This window comes from Pipistrellus hanaki, assembly GCF_964339955.1.
Source record: "Pipistrellus hanaki genome assembly, chromosome: 3".
NCBI classification, from domain to species: Eukaryota; Metazoa; Chordata; class Mammalia; order Chiroptera; family Vespertilionidae; genus Pipistrellus; species Pipistrellus hanaki.
The window spans coordinates 171,989,844-172,007,804 of NC_140505.1; the positions used below are offsets into that span (position 1 = coordinate 171,989,844).

Consider the following 17,961-nt stretch of genomic DNA (forward strand, 5'->3'; position numbering starts at 1 on the left):
CTATTGGCTATACCTGCTTCTGACCACTTTATACCACGTTAGTCCAAGACTCCGTCGTCTACAGCCTCTTATCTGGTCTTCCAACTTCTACTCTAGGCTCCAGTGGTCTACCTTCTACAAAGCAGCCAGTGTGCTCTTTTAAAAATGTAAATTAAACCAGATCAATTCTTAGCATAAAACCCTCAGATGGTTTTCCACCATACTGAAAAATGACCTTTCTAAAGTCTAGGAGGCCAATCTGGGATAACATGAACATTCAGATATTTATCTGATAGAAAACCGAAGGAAGATTTACCATCATTTCCTGAATTGTTTAATCTTTAATAAAATAGAAATATGTTTTTATCAAAGCACATTTTTTAGTTATAAAATTTAAGTACAATTAAAATTTTGAATTTCCTATGGGCATTTTCTCTTTGGATCTTTGAAAATCACTTTCTTGATTTTAAGAACCAAGCTTAAGTATTTGCAAGGAGTCTGATATTCTGGGGCTTGATGTTCTTTGCACTTTTGCTCAAACTGAAAAAAAAAGGAAGGAAGGGAAGAGGAAGGAAGAACAGAAAGGAGGGAGGAAGGGAGGGATGCGGGCAGAGAGAAGGTCACAGTGCTAGCTGAAACTGGGAAGCATCTGACAAATCCTGAAGAGAGGTATTTATCTTCTGTCATCCTGACATCTGGTGTCCGGCAGCAGTGGCCATTCCCTTTCAGAAAAGTGACATGACTAAGGGAGCTGGCTGCTCTTGTATTCCTCTAATTTTGGTCTAAGTCCTTGACATGTGGCATAGGCAATATTATTATGGTTAAAAGCATAAATTAAGTGTCAGATACACCTATGTTCACATTTTAGTCCACTGCTTACTAGTTACGTAAACTTGGACCTGTTTGCACGCTCCATTTTCCTTAAATGGAAGGTCAAGACAATACAAACTCCACTAGTTATCACAGAAATTAAAAAAGAAAATGAATATAAAACCTTTACAACCATGCCTAATGCAGAAAAAATATGTGGTACAGGTTATGACTCAAGCTTCTACTAAGACCCTAACTGATTTCAGTGATTTGGACACAGCTATGAGCAGGCTGCCTGGGTCCAAATCCTGGCCCTAAATCCTGGCCCTGATAACCTGATAGCTGGATGGCTTTTCTCACCATTAAATGAGTGTGATAGTCGTCACTTACCTTGAAGGCTGTTGAGAAGATTTAATGAATTAATGCACATAAAGTGCTTAGGATAGAGCCTGGTACAGTATAAATGCTACTAAAGTATTTGCTACCACTTTTATCACATCAAAGGTTGGTGGTCTGAGAGCTGCCCAGACTCACTGTCCAGATCCAGCTGTAAAGCACACTGTGGCTGCTATTTCTCCCTGCACCTGTCAAACCCTGCCAAACACCCACTCTGCCACTTGGCCAATAACTCAACAATGTATATTTCTGCTTATACAGCTTCAGGGTTTCTTTAGGACTTTATTTACATACGATATTACAGCTTTACTTATGTATAAGCACCGAAGGTTCTAATTAAGGCAATGCTGTATTATAAATAACAACAGATTTAAAAGCAAAAAACTTCTATTTGTATGTGACTCTGCCAATTATGTAACTTTAAGATAGAAACTCAAGTTTTCTGTAACTTAGTCTTCCTCATCTTTAGTGAGTTGGCACCTATCAGTAGATTTATGTCCTTTCAATGTTAGGTGAAAACTTCTAGTAAAAGATTCAAAGCACTAGATGGTTTAATTAATTAATTAGTTAATTAATTTTTACTTTCTTTTTATTGTTGACACTATTACAGATGTCCTCATTTTCTCCCCAACTGCGTTTGACCCCTCCTTCCCTCTGGCCATCTACACACTGTGGCCTGTGTCTACACACTGTGGCTTATGCATATATATTCTTTGGCTAATCCTATCACCTTCTTTGTTTTTAAAAATGTGTTGAAATATTCACTTTTAAAAATGATCAGCAAAGCATTTTTCTGCATTATTATTCTATTCAGAGAAGCATTTTTTTGTGGGTTATTTTTTTATTTTTTTATTGATTATGGTCTCACATAATTGTCCTTATTCCCCCATTCCCATCCCAAACCCCTCCCTAGATATGCCCCTCCCCCCAACCCCCATTGTCCATGGCCATATGTATGCACATAAGTCCTTTGGTTGATCTCTTCCCCTTACCCCCCTCCTCCCTTACTTTCCCTCTGAGGTTTGAGAGTCTGATCGCTGGTTCTCTTTCTCTGGGTCTGACGACGCCTCAGCATACCAACAGACAGCAGCTGCGGGTTGCTGAAGGATGCCCAGGACCAAACCAGAGACAGACGGACCTGCATTACCACCATTTGTCCACCAACCAGATCTGAAATATCATGGCTGGCATGTACACATAAGGAACTATCTGGCATTGGAATTGGGACTCAAAAGAACTGTTGGCCCAGAAAGGAACTCACTACAGACTGATTCATTTGCCTCTCAGAGGAGCATTTTTATCTGTGTGCTTCTGGCCCTTTGTTGGATTCCTTCACTCTCAGACATTTTATCTACATGGTAAACTAAGAGATACCTGCATGGTATTCAGAAAGAAAAGAAGGGGGAAATGGTAAGTCTAGTAGTTAACTTAAGTGTAAAAAAAAGGCTGGAGATGGCTGACCCTATAATACTGGCAAATGCTCATCTACAGAGTTTTTCAATTTACCTGGCTGAGAGAATGAAGGAACGTTCTACACTCTCAATCTGTAGTTCATTCTGATACGCTTCTTGGGTAGGTTTTTTTACCTGGAAGAAAGCAAACAATTTGAGCAAACTCATCTTCTTGAAAATCTTATCTGTGAAGCATAGTTAGAACTGCCCAGTGACCCAGTTGCTGACATCCACCACCAACCTTCATTTATTTCCAGCTTTATCACTGCTTTCCCTCACCTACTCTCTGCTACAGATGAATTTATTTTTATTTTTTAATATATTTTTATTGATTTCAGAGAGGAAGGGAGAGAGAGAAAGAGAAAGTGATGAGAAAGCGATGAGAAATCGATGATGAGAAAGAATCAATGATCAGTTGCCTCCTGCTCACCTCACTCTGGGGATTGAGCCTGCAATCCAGGCATGTGCCCCGACTGGGCAGAAGCCCTACTAGTGTGGCTCAGTGGTTGAGCACTGAACTATGAATCAAGAGGTCATGGTTCAATTCCCAATTGGGAAACACGCCCAGGTTGCAGGTTCAATCCCCAGTGTGGGGCATTTAGGAGGCAACCGATCAGTCATTCTCTCTCATCATTGATGTTTCTTTTTCTTTTTTTTTCTTTTTTTAAATTATTATCTGTGTACATATCTTACCATCCCCCCACCCCCACAATCATTGATGTTTATATCTCTCTCCCCCTCTCCTTCTTCTCTGAAATAAATGAAAATATATTTAAGTATGGAGTTTCCTCAAAAAACTAAAACTGGAACTCCCATTTGACCCAGTGATCCTACTTCTAGGAATATATCCCAGGAAACTAGACACATCAATCAGAAAAGATATATGCACACCTATGTTCATAGCAGCACAATTTACAATAGCTAAGATCTGGAAACAGCCGGAAACAGCCGAAGTGCCCATTAATAGATGAGTGGATTAAAAAACTATGGTCATTAACACGATGGAATACTATGCTGCTGTAAAAAAGGAAGGAACTCCTACCATTTGCAACAGCATGGATGGACCTGGAGAGCATTAGGCTAAGTGAAATAAGTCAGTTGGAGAAAGATAAATATCACATGGTCTCACTAATTTGTGGAATATAATGAACAACATAAACTGATGAACAAAAACAGATCCCGAGACAGAGAATTATCGATCAGACTGTCATACCTCAGAGGGAAGGCAGGAGAGGGTGGGGGAAAGGGAGGGAGATCAACAAAAGAACTTGTATGCATGCATATAAGCATAACCAATGAACACAGACACTATGGGGGTTAGGGTATGAGCGGGGGGAAGGAGGACACATATGTAATACCTTAATAAATAAATAAAAAAAAAGAAATATATATATATATATATATATATATATATATATATATATATATATATATATTTTAAATAAAATAAAAATAAATACCTATGTACACAAAGGCCCAATTTCCCATCTTCAGGCCTTGCTCACACTATTCCCCTACCTGGAATGCCTTTCCCCACATCTTAGCATGGTCAAATGTAACCTATTCTTGGTTCTTTCTCCAAAAAGACTACCCCAATTCTACCTCTTTCCTAGCTGCCATCAATACCTCCACCACGTCCCACCAAAAGCTGCACTCCCAATCAAAAACTTTAACTGTGCCTTTATAGTGGTATTAATTATCGTCTGTTTTATAAGTCTTTATGCATAGTGTATTATCCTCCCTACTAGTTGCTGAGCTCCTGGGGAGACTGGCATAGGAGCAGAAACAAAAAGAATCGTGCTTCCATTTATCTTTATATTTTCCACCAAACCTATTGCCATGTTGTCTATAGTCATTCTCAATAAGTATGTTATGAATAAATTAATGTATGAGTGAACAAATGACAACATGAATGATTAAATGAATACATAAACAATAATACATGGAGAAGAAACGTTAAAGATAATTATCTTAGGGAATTTTCTCTAAATATATTTAGGTTAAAACAAAACCTTCCAATAGAAGCACAGACCTTCATTCCAGCCAATGAGAGCATGTTGTTCAGTTTATACATCCCAGACTGTACCGGTGTTGTATACAATAGGGCATCATTAAACTGAAAGTAGAAACATTTCATAGGATGAAATAAAAGAACAAATTTCATCTACAACGTTATTGATAAGACACAGAAATAAAGAAAACATTACTTCTTCATTAACTCTTTAAAAGCTAATATTATTTCTTTAAAAGCTCTCTGAATAGCCGAAACCAGTTTGGCTCAATGGATAGAGTGTCTGCTTGGGGACTGAAAGGTCCCGGGTTCGATTCCAGTCAAGGGCATGTACCTTGGTTGCGGGCATATCCCCAGTAGGGGGTGTGCAAGAGGCAGCTGATCGATGACTCTCTCTCATCGATGTTTCTAACTCTCTATCTCTCACCCTTCCTCTCTGTACAAAATCAATAAAATATATTTTAAAAAATAAAAAAATAAAAAAATAAAAAATAAAAGCTCTCTAAATAAATACTTAGGTTCTGCTTACTGAAACCAAAACCACCTAGAATATTTTATTAAATATTAAGAAGGCAATTATGAAAAAAATGTGCTTTCCTTCCAAGTTCTGTAGACAGATTTAATGGTTTCTGAATTCTAAATCCCACCAAGGCATTACAATCTGCCTAAATAATCGATTGAGTCAAATTTTCCAAGTTAAAAAATGAAATAAACTAAATTCAAAAAGAAAATAATTTTCTGGTTATGCATCTTTGTTTCCTATACTTGAAATGCAAAGAAGCATTACAGTCAGTCAAAGATCCCACTAAAACTGCCATTTGAATGTGCTAATGTACAAATGTCTCCTTTGATTAAGCAATTATGCCTGCCCGGGGATCATCAGGAACACACACAGCCACTTACCAGGAAGAACACTCGAGGCTGCATGTCTTTCCGAGACAGCTTCATCAGAGTTCCTTCTTTGAGAAAAACCTGATTCCAAACAAACACCCATTTAGTCCTACCATCATAACACAACAATATACATATAATTTCCTTTGCAACTTTCTTTCCCCAGATTTTTTTCTCTGGGAGCTGGGCGGACATTATTTTCCTTTTTAAAGCCATGGCTTCTTTCTAAACCCTCTAAGTCATTTAGGAATTGGACAAGGCTGCAGTTTCATAAATCCAATATTGGCCCCAGGGGGACTATGTGGTCTGAAATGTAATTGACCCAGCATGTACTTTATCCCAAGGCACATCCTGACAATTGCATTTTGTAATTTCCCTGAATTCGTTCCCTAGGCCATTTTTGTGCTCTATTAGCAGCAACAAAATACCCATTTTCTCCTTCCCCTCATAATCCTCTCTGACATGAAAGATTTTAATGAAATTGTCTTTAAAGTTGTATGAGGTCAGCTAGTATTACACAATAAAATGATCCTATTCAATCAGAGACTCGGTGGGGTCCCTTGCCATTTCCCTAATTGAATCGGACTTCCTAAGTGACGTAAGTCTTGAAGGTTTAGAATGGGCAGAATGAACTTAGTTGACCCACACTGGATCAAGGAAGAGTAACAATAACAAATAACCTATTTTCATAACTAAAATGAAAAGTAGTTACAAACTGTGCCTAAAAACATTACATTAAATTTGCCTAAGATAATCTTAAACACTCACCCGTCCAGGCTGCACAATTTCATGGTGTCCATTTAAGCTGTACTGAATTTGCATAAGTTTTTGGAAGTTGTCCTACAGAAAGAGAACGCAGAGCAAATGAAGGTCAGGCTCCCAGGTTCAACAGTACACAGCCACTGAAATCAGATACTTACTCCTTGCTTCATGGTGTCATTGGCGTGGTTGGCTACCTCTATAACAACAGCAAGGGCATCTAAAATATGCAGGAACAGAAGGGGCATTTGGTCATTTCCAATGAACTGCAACATGAAGCAATTCCAGGCAACAAGATGCTAGTTTACAGCAACCAACTACTACAGGATCTTGGATAACTGGGAATAGGCAAAACTATGGATGATGAGGTTCAATGAGGGGATGGAACAGGCAAAATAGAGAACTTGAGGGGGGAAAAATGAACCAGAGAAAGACTCCAGAGAAATGATATACTGCCCTAGCCAGTTTGGCTCTGGATAGAGCATTGGCCTACAGACTGAAGGGTCTCGGGTTCAATTCTAGTCAAGGCACATTCCCAGGTTGCAGGCTCAGTCCCCAATAAGGGCTGTGCAGGAGGCAGCCAATCAATGTTTCTCTCTCATCATTGCTATTTCTCTCTCTCCCTTCCTCTCTGAAATCAATAAAAATATTTTTTTTTTAAAAAGAGACATGATATACCATGTGTATCAATGTATAAATGTCAGTGTTGTTTTATGCTGTAACTTGATTATCCTCTTGAAATTTACAAGGATATGGATAGGATTTCATCTGGAAGCTAAGGACCATTCCAGTAGAGACTGCCTCGGGAAATGAGGGATCCTGGGACAAGAAACCAGAGGAGGGTCAGGGCTCAGCCGCTTTCTTTTTTCTTTTTTCAATATATTTTTATTGATTTCAGAGAAGAAGGGGGAGAGAGAGAAAGGGCGGGGGGGGAGAGGGGGAGAGGGAGAGAAACCATCAATAATGAGAGAGAATCATTCATCGGCTGCCTCCTACTGGGGATTGAGCCTGCAACCCGGCTATGTGCCCTTGACCAAATCGAACCCGGGACCCTTTAGTCCCCAGGACGATGCTCTATCCACTGAATCTAACCAGCTGCCTTCGCTTAGTCTTATCCCAATAGGAAAAATGTCACATGCAAGCATACTAGACCTTAGGAAATTGCATGCATTACTTTGTAAACTGGGTTATTTAGCTTCATCTGTATTTCATTCTTTTTATTAATCCCTTGTCGTTAGCAAAGTGATTTTGACTGCTCCAGTCTTATCAGCTTTGTAACTAGCTATAAAAAGAAGTCTGAACTTCATCTTCTTTGGGGCTACAGTTGTTCTCGACCCAAGACAGTAGTGTTCCCCAAGGGACATTTGGACATATGTAAGGACAATTTTTGGTTGTCACATGACTGGGAAGGTCCTCTAGCCTTTAGTGGGTAGGAGCCAGGGATGCTAAACATTCTATACTCCTACTTAGAAAACCCCACAAAGGTTATTCCAGACAATATAACAGTAGGACTCCCACTGAGAAAAACTGGTAGTGTTAAAAAGGGGATATGCCCTCCTGAGGCTGGTGAAGCAGGAACAATAATCACCAACAAAAAGACAATGAAAAAATACACAAAAGATCAATTAATGAAAAAGGGTTGAGGATTTTTTGATGCAACTTCTATAACCTACCAAGAGATTCTCTTTCTGGTATCAATCCTGGGGGTTTCTATATTTTTTAAATATAAGCTCATTTCTATCACCATTATTTTCCTCCAACCATAAATCAAACTGCATTGCACCTGACACTCATCACCCCAGATATTCAGGAGATGGTCCTGATGGTCTTGGGCACCATCTCCTTTCTGGCTGTTTGAAGGGCAAGTGGGCAGGGAGAGAAGGTTTTGGATGAAAGGATAAAGCTGTTGTTGTCTGGGCACCTGAATTCCAAACTCTGCATTCTCCCACCCAGTCTGTAATTCTACTCCCCAGGTCATCCCTTTAAGAGGCCCTGGTGACTCTGCTACTTTAACTCTTCTGCCTGCCTTCCAGAGGTATAGCGGTCGCATTTCCCCTCACCCTCGGCAACCTCGTTTATAACTGCTCCCATTTTACTGCGGTGCATCTGGCCACACAGTGCACTTCACTATTCACTGCTTATTCTAATTCAGTTTTTGCTCAAGTGTGTACTTTTCCTTTAAAAAAGCTCTCTCATCTCTGGCCCTATATTTGTTTTATCTGTAGAATAGAGGTAATAATTCACTGTCTTTTGAGGGCAGAGGCCCTGGAAGAGATGTTTTCTTGAGGCCCTTTTTGTTAAGATCTGTTTAAAAATTTTATTTTCATGAGAGAGATTCTGACCTGGAATGCCACCCTTGCTCTACCCTACCCTTCATCTCCCCTCCAGCCCCACTTCTCTCTACGCAGAGCTCTGCCTCTTCAACCTTCACACTTTTCTCCCTCTTCCAAAGGATTCTGTACTGTTCAGTGCATCCTAAATGTACAGCTATCTACTCTTTCTTTGTCTGCTGGGCAGGCTTTTTCCTTCAACTAGATATGTTCACTGAATGCAAGACGCATATCATATTTTCCACTCCAAACTTTTCCTTTAAAAAAAAAAGCACCTTTAAAAACATAACACTTGCAAATAGAAGATGTTAGAGAAGAGAATTAAAGTAATTAAGAGAATAAATAAGAATTTCTACAAAATAGATTAAAAACCTGTTCGGCTTTATAATCAGAAAATGTAAAGGATAGCCCTGGCTGGTTTGGCTCAGTGGATAGAATGTTAGCCTGGGAACTGAAAGGTTCCGGTTTGATTCTGGTCAAGGGCACATGCCTGGGTTGTGGGCTTGATCCCCAGTGGGGAACTTGTAGGAGGCAGCCGATCCACCATGATTCTTTCTCATCATGGATGTTTCTCTCTCTCTCTTCCTCTCCCTTTCTCTCTGAAATCAATATATATATATATATATATATATATATATATATATATATATATATGTATATATATAAAATGTAAAGGATAACAGGAATATGATAAAAATTCATAAAAGTAATGGGATGGACATGGACTTGTATAATGTGTTTCTGCCAATCAGAATGAGAATACATCTATGACATTTGAAAAAAAATGGAAATAAACAGAAAGAAACACCAGAAGTAACAGAAGAAATCCTGTGTGTTTGTGTGTGTGTATATTTCTTACACACACACACACACACACACACACACTATGGATTATCCCATGAATATCAATGAGTCCATTGTACTGTAATGGACTACTCCCTTTAAGAACCACTGGGCATGAGGGGTAGAGGGTGGGGTAAGGCTACTGCCCATCATTACACAGTCCCAGAATTATATGCTATTTTTGATGTTATCCATGATTTGTGTAGTTTGGTCACTTTATGAACTCATGACTTTAAATGCAGATTAACTGGTTCAACCCTTGCTGTGAAAGCAGAGGGCATCTAGAGAAGGAGAACTGACATCTGGCCAGGGTGACAGCACAGGAGGATGGAGCTCCCTGACCTAGAATGCTGGGTGATGCTCTCAGGAGGCTGGCTCCCATGGCCAGCTCACCCTGGGCCACACTTGTCCCTAAACTATTACCCACATCCAGCTCCCCTGTACCACTTCATCTAGTTCTATTTTAACCTGCCCAAAATAGTGTCTTGAGAAAAAGAAAAGGCTTCTTATAAATAAAAGAGTTTTGTCATATTTTTAATTTCTTGGTCTAAACATAATATAAAAACTTCAATAATATATAAGACCATAAAAGTTTTTACCTTGAGTGTCTCTGTAATCTCCAGAGTCTTCTAAAAGATTTTTCAAATAATCTAGAAATGGAAAAAAAAAAAAAAAAAAAAAAAGACAGTATTTAGTGCAATAAAGCAGTAAGGGGGAAATCACTTGTCCTTTTTAACTAAATACTTCAGTCTATTCTTGTTGGTTAAGATACATGCTGGTCCAATTTGAAATCAGGACACGGAAAGGAGCCTCAGAGGTCACACCAGTCATTTCAGAGACCAGGAACCAGGTTGCTGAGGGCAGGGTCTCACCCAAGTCACACAACCTCTTTGTGCAGAGCCAGGACTGGAACCCAGGTCTCCCGATGCCCAGTTCAGGTCTTTTACACATGAAATACCTTAACCTCAAGATCAGATGTGCATCTAATACAAAATTCCAAGAGCTAATAGGTTGAATGCTTAAGGGACTCTTAGGTTTGTCCATCTAGGTCTAACAACATCAGAACACCAGAAGAATGCAATACACTAGACCAGTGGCTTTTCAAATGGGGTGAATTTGGCTCGCAGGGGTCATTTGGAAATGTCTGGAGATATTTCTGATTGTTATAACTGGGGAAAGAGGGGTCCCTGGCATCTACTGATTAGAGGCCAGGGGTGCTGCTAAGCATCCTACAAATGCACAGGGCAGCCCCACAACAAAGAATTGTCTGACCCAAAATGTCAACACGGCTGCAATTGAGAAAACTGATCTAGATGAAAAAGGTCTGTAAATGAGCGACATAGTTTATGGTGGTTCTTAAAATATGGAAAGAAATTAAGGCAATAGGTTGTAGTTAATAAATCTTTATCCAGCTGAAACCGGTTTGGCTCATTGGATAGAGCCTCGGCCTGCGGACTAAAAGGTCCCAGGTTCGATTCCGGTCAAGGGCATGTACCTTGGTTGTGGGCACATCCCCAGTAGGGGGTGTGCAGGAGGCAGCTGATCGATATTTCTCTCTCATCAATGTTTCTAGTTCTCTATCCCTTTCCCTTTTCTCTGTAAAAAATCGATTATATATATATATATATATATATATATATATATATATATATATGTTTTAAAAATCTTTAACCAAAAGGAATGTAATAGGATTTTACTTGTCTGTTGAGAAATGTTGGATGGCTTCTCCTTATCCATCAAATTAACATAAATTCCATCCCCTGGAATTTAAAGTCCCCCACTACATGATCCCTATTGACTTTCTGATTTTCTCTCTTGCTACTGCCCAACACAGGCTCTTTGTTCTTACAAAGTTTGATTCTGCACAATTCCTTAAACGCTGCCCATGTGTTCTCCGACTCCATACTTTTTGTCTCTGATGTTCCCCTTTTCTGAATCCTTCCTCTGTCTCTGCATATAAAAATTCTCCTCATATTCTTCAAGGCTCATTTGAAATTCCTCTTCTCCTACTAAATTTTCCACTTACAGGAAATATTCTCTCCCTTTGAATAATACATTACACGACAGTTACTCATTTTATGCCTTTAATCATTTTTGTTTTCATTTGACTCAAAGCTCCTTGTGGGCAGGACCCACATCTGATTCATCTTTCTGTCTCTCATAGCACTTACCTAGGACTTTTGCACAAGGGACAACATATGCTTAGAATTTTTTTAAATGACTTTTTCTCGGACAGAACTGTCTTAGTTTAGGTAAACAGCAATGAAGGCTGAAATTAATCCTAATGGCAATGGGAGTTGAGAAAATGAAAGGAGGAAAGGCATGTTAAGTGAGAGACTGAATGCATTTTTATCAGAATCAACCTCCATTAACAATATCATGGACTATATTATATTTCATCCCAGTGTTTTATGAAATCAAGCTGAAAGGCACAAAGGGAAATTTGGGTGCCAGTGCCAGCTTTTCGAATGTACTACATAACATAAATACACATAACCAAGTGTTGAAATTCTGTGCATCTTTGAGGCAGTAATCCAAGAACCTGTGTGAGTCTAGACATGCAGCACTGGCAGGAAGCCATATGAGACACAGTGGATGACGACATTCAGTTTCCATGCACCACATAGGTTCTTTCCTAGCAATTTACATCGTAAGTTGGAGGGAGAGTATACTTCCAATCAAATAAGAAAACCACAAAAATTAACAAAATATACTGATTACACATTACACTTAGCTTTTCCTGGGAATGAAAATTAACTTACTCTCACTCTGACTCCACTCAGAATGAATTCCCTATATAAGCCATGTTTGGTGACTCTAAATAGTCAACTTCTCCATGAGAATGACAGGGTTGGGAGAAAACATTCAGTCGTCTTCTTAGGTGTTATCAACATCCCCGATACCTCATTATCCAAAAGCAACAGTCCTTAAAGCCTCCAGGTCGCTAAAGAGTATGAAAAGGACAGCAGATTTACCTAAGTACCTGATTCAAGACAAATTCCTATTGTGTCTTCAATGCTTTGTTCTTTAATACAGAATGGAGACATTTCTCTAAACCAAGAGAGCCGGGTGGAAGATGTCTGTATTAGGAAATCCTGACCTCAGAATCACTGTGCTGAGCCTGATACGCTTCTGAGCTGCATTTTCTTTCCTTGTACTCAAACTCAGCTGCCTTCCGCCAACCTGAACTTCAGGAACAGAGTAGAGTAATCTATTCAACCTGAGCAGAGTAATCTATTCAACACAAATCGGCTAAAGAGAAAACCCACCACTAAGATGTTACAAAATCATGCTATTAATCAAGGAGGTAATGGGATTAGGCTTACTCTCTTTGCCAATTTTTTAAAAAGCACCTTAAAATTCAATGTTCCAAGATTAAACTTTAAAAATTCAACTTTCCAACGTATCCATCCATCCATCTGTATTTTCAGGGCATCTTGTGACAGTACATCCTGGTGAGAACTTTCACCTTTTCAAGGAAGACCAGACCATGATCGCACTCAGTGAAGAATCACTCCGTGCCTCAGCTGCAGAATTAGCACATGATTGATTGCCCTGAGTCAGACGGAAGGAGCATGGAAACCACCAGCTGCCCCAGTGACTTACACGCCAGGTGAAACCCAGAAAAGGAGGCCAGACAGACACACCTGTATTGGTCATAGGAAATTGTTTACTGCATACCACTGAGGACCTTGTACAGGAGTTTCCTTTTAAAAAAAAAAAAAAAAAAAAGGAGGAGAGCAGAGTAATCTATTCTATTCGCGATATTAGAGGTGTATTAGTCTATAGCACTTCCCTGCTTCTGCCAAACCAAACTAAGCATTTTCCAAAACTTCACTAATAAAAATGCCTCAAATGCTCCTGAGTTAAATTCTTTCAGGTTGGTGCAGCATGCATGGGCACCACAAAATGCACTTTCTGGCCACCAGGTGGCATCATTGATTAATAAAAATTAACTAACCCCCATTATCACCATGGACAACCTCAAGGAACAGGCAAGTTTAATTTTGTTCTCATTTCTGAGGACCCAACAAATACTGTATCTTGTTCCAGGTCTAATATAAGGGCTTCTAGTAAGCCCTACCACCCCTAATCACACAGTCAGTGAATAATTAACTTATAGCAGAAAGCTATTCAGTACAGTGAACCTTTCCTAAACATGAGTCATCTGTGGGAATCTGGGACTTTTTACTTCAACAATGCCCAGATTCCTGGACTATGTGCTGTGAAATGGGAATGGCAGAGCACAGAGGAAATGAGCATACAGGACGGGTAGCATTCCAAAGTCAGTTATTTTGAATTTGAGGACATTGTCTTGCTTTGTATTATGCAGATTTCTTCTTTCCTCTCTGAATATGTAATGATATCAGCAACACATACAGAATTATGGGATCCAAAGGTCCATTAAGACTGGTCAATAAGCCTGACTGCCAAAATTTCAAATTTTCAAAAAGCAATAAAAAATTATCCTAACTTGTGAAAGTATCAATTATTTTATTTATTTTATTTTTTTTAAAATATATTTTATTGATTATTTTACAGAGAGGAAGGGAGAGAGATAGAGAGCTAGAAACATCGATGAGAGAGAAACATCAACTAGTTGCCTCCTGCACACCCCCTACCGGGGATGTGCCCGAAACCAAGGTACATGCCCTTTACCAGAATCGAACCTGGGACCTTTCAGTCCACAGGCCAACGCTCTATCCACTGAGCCAAACCAGTTTCGGCAGTATCGATTATTTTAAATACCCCAAATAAGGATCAATTTTCTAGCTGTAAGTCATCGCGCCATATTCAAAGCAGCTTGGTGAAGTGGTCAAGAGCCCTTGTTGGGAGCAAGAAGGCAGCTTCTTGTTCTCTTATTAGTCCAGCCATGCCTAGCAAAGGCACAGGGCCTATGGCCAAGTTCTGCTCTGTAGCATTTCTGTGTCAGTATCCTCATACACAAAATAAGAAGGCTAGACCAGATAAGAAAACTAATGATTCTCATTCTAAACAATCATGAAGCATATACATATACTCACACATGCCCACGTTGCGGGTTCGATCCCATGTTGGAGCTCATTTGGGAGGCAATCAATTGATGTTTCTCTCTCACACTGATGCTTCTCTCTCCCACTCTGTCCTCTCTCTCTAAAAATCAATAAAAAACATTAAATATTTAAAAAATTTGGGGATTTTTTTAGTTTTTTTTTAAACAGACAAAAATAAAAAGTGCTCTGGTCCTCTGCTCTAATTCTCTTTTTTTCTTTGAATATTAATTAGTTCAGTCCTGGTCCCTAACTTGTGGCCCAGGGCCTCCTCTTATATATAAATTATGCTTATATAAAGTTAGAAAGTGACTTTTCTGGGCTGTTAGGCTCACAGACTCATGTTTTGGAAAGCAGGTGATGCCTTTCTGTGAAACAGAAAAGACCACATTTCCTGGGCTGATGCAGCCCCTCACCCAGGCACAATATGGTGAGCAGAGTGCAGGCTGGACTTGGACCTCAGCTGGGAGGGCATAACCATTCTGGATCGGTAGACTTCGATAAGCCTGGACCTGAGGTGGCATGCCCAGAGGACTCCAGAACCACACCCGATTCCAGGCTCATCCTATGGAAAAATTCTGAGTGCTTACACAGGACAGAATTTCTCCTCAGTCCCTTTTTTTTTTTTTTTTTTTTTTTTAAATATATTTTATTGATTTTTTTACAGAGAGGAAGGGAGAGAAAGCTAGAAACGTCGATGAGAGAGAAACATCGACCAGCTCCCTCTTGCACACCCCCTACCAGGGATGTGCCCGCAACCAAGGTACATGTCCTTGATCGGAATTGAACCCAGGACCTTTCAGTTCGCAGACCGACGCTCTACCACTGAGCCAAACTGGTTTCGGCTCCTCAGTCCCTTTTTAGCAGGACAGACTGGGTAGGCATATCCAGAATGCCCTTGGGGGAGTCAAAGCCATAGAAAATCTCCCAACAAAAGTAAATGTCCATTATTTTGACTTGGTTGAAACAAATGCTTGTCTTTCTAGACACATTTTCCAGTGGTTAAAGCAGCCAATTTACCAAGTGAGGATCTCAAATGTGCAAAAATGACCTGGGCACCGTCAAGCCCCACTTAAAGAAGCTCTTAACCATATTTGGTCCTCACTACCCTGGTGGTCAAGGAAGAGCACATTTAAGTTTAGGGCGATAGGTATATTTTAATAACCAAAGACCAACAAGTTGAAGGATAAATATAAGCACCAAGGTGAATTCAAGCTTGACTAAATTTCAGTTTTGTCCAACTGGAACAGTTCCTGGTGCAAGCCAAGATTTTGACAAACCCTAAGAGGGAAACTCTAGTAAGAGCCAGCTTGTTTGATTTTTGGCAAGGAAAGGCCCAGCAATAAAGGGTTCTGGCTATTTACAGGATCAAATCTACACTGAGAATAAAAAAAAAAGAATGGCTTTGTAGTAATGTTCATGGATAGAATTCTGCCAACTTGGATAGGCAAAAACAAATATTTTCATTAACCTCTAAGTGAAACACAGAATTTCCTTTCATTATAAATGCAGGCAACAAACCACAGTATCATCAATGATAACCAGTGCCTCTGTCATCATAAAAACCACATACTGTTTTATATCACATTACAGTTATTGCAGACATTTCAAAATATTGTTTACTCTCACCATTACTTCAAAATCAGGGCACTTATCAGATCCACCATCAGATCTTCTTATTTACTGCATTACTAAAGAAGTACATGTAATACTATGTTAACATTTCAAAATTACTTCAATAATTGTATTTCAGCCCACTAAGTATCCTTTTAGTATTAGATATATTTTTCCCCCCTGTAATTTAAAAATTTATTCTGAGAAGAGATCCATTCATAGCTTTCACCAGATTGCCAAAGGGATTCAGGTGCGCGCGCTCTCACACACACACACACACACACACACACACAAAGTTAAGAATCCCAAAAAGTGAGATTTGCATTTAAAAGCTATAATTTTTAAAAAGAAAAATAAATAAATAAAAGCTATAATTTAATGGAACAGGCTTACCTCTTATATCCTAAAAAGTCTTTTCATATTAAAATCAGGGATATGATTTACTAAATACTATCCTTCACAATACCTAGTTCATGACTATAATTAAAAACGAATTGTAACAGAACAAGAGCTGATGTCATTACAATGAAAATTCTGAGTATTATCAGTCTCTCATTTTACACAGATGGAACGGTCTCATACCAGGGCCTTTAGGTTCCCCAGAATCTAAATTCCTTGGCTAGTGTTGAGGATACTAGTAGCCCCACATCTCATCAAGTTCTGTCCCAGAGAAAGTGTTAGAATGACTTTTGATGTACACAATTAGCCCTGGGTTTTAAAACAAATACCTACCCAGGAAAAGTTTTGTTTTCCAGTAAGGGTTTTTTAAAAGTTATGCATTAATTTGATCCTGATCTTTTTACTCATCTGCTTATTAGCCTATTCATAGTTCAAATTTATAACTTCAGAACACTAGAACAGATGTTTTTACTATATTTTCTACCAACATGGGAAATCTTAGATTTCTAAGACTAGAGGGAGTTAATACCATGCCAAACTAAAGGCAATGATATAACAGAAAAAGTAATTTATATATATAAAAGCCTAAGTGACTGGCCAGTAGCTATAACACCCACTGACCACTAGGGGGCAGACGCTCAAAGCAGAAGAAAACATAGGCATGAAAACATGGAACACTGATGAATCTCAGAGGGAAGGGTGGGAAGAGATTAACCAATGATCTTATATGCATACTAGAAGTCTGATGCACAGATTTGTGCACAGGTGGAGTCCCTCAGCCTGGTCTATGGCGATCGGGCTGAAACCAGCTCTCCAATATCCCCCGAGGGGTCCCAAATTGAGAGAGAGCACAGGTCAAACTGAGGGACCCCACCAGTGCATAAATCCATGCACTGGGCCTCTAGTGTAATATACTGTTAAAGTCATTCATAATATAACATAAATATTTTTAACAAGACCAAAGAAACTACCTGATCCAAATTTAATCAAAGTTCAAAGGAGTGGTATTTTTCCCTAAATAATAAGTTGAAAACATATTTCAGAGAAATTTTTAAATTATATTTTTCATTATATTTTCTCTACCATGATCATCACTGATTATACCTGTTTCAACAGCAATGTGGTAACTTTCTAAATCAAAGGTTTTACTTATTGAAAAAATTTATAACACATATAACAGAGACAAAAATTTTTGAAAGATAATCACTTCTGGATGATAGAAGATGAACTTTATTGTTATTATTTTTTAATAATACATATTTTAATAGGCACAAAAGATCCCTTCAAAGAAAAAGTGACACATACAAAAATAAATCCTCAAGATATACTCACTCAAACAAGTGAGAAGATTAATATAATTTTTAGGAATGAAAATAGGAAGAGCTTGGTTGGAGTGTGAAAGGTTGAGCATGGCTCCAAAGAGGAGAGTATTGTAAGTTCATCAGGAC

The 17,961-nt window shown here is 39.0% G+C and overlaps 1 protein-coding gene across 1 annotated transcript in view; it reads right to left on the reverse strand.

Moving 5' to 3' along the window:
* The window catches only part of FGD6 (FYVE, RhoGEF and PH domain containing 6), a 119,085-nt gene that overhangs the window by 21,608 nt on the left and 79,516 nt on the right, over positions 1 to 17,961 (reverse strand). Inside the window, exons 10-15 of the mRNA XM_084878470.1 lie at positions 10,070 to 10,120; positions 6,459 to 6,517; positions 6,307 to 6,378; positions 5,551 to 5,619; positions 4,669 to 4,752; positions 2,692 to 2,771 (exon numbers count right to left, since the gene is read on the reverse strand). Coding sequence (XP_084734596.1) covers positions 2,692 to 2,771; positions 4,669 to 4,752; positions 5,551 to 5,619; positions 6,307 to 6,378; positions 6,459 to 6,517; positions 10,070 to 10,120 — 415 coding nt within the window. The remainder of the gene's footprint in view (positions 1 to 2,691; positions 2,772 to 4,668; positions 4,753 to 5,550; positions 5,620 to 6,306; positions 6,379 to 6,458; positions 6,518 to 10,069; positions 10,121 to 17,961) is intronic.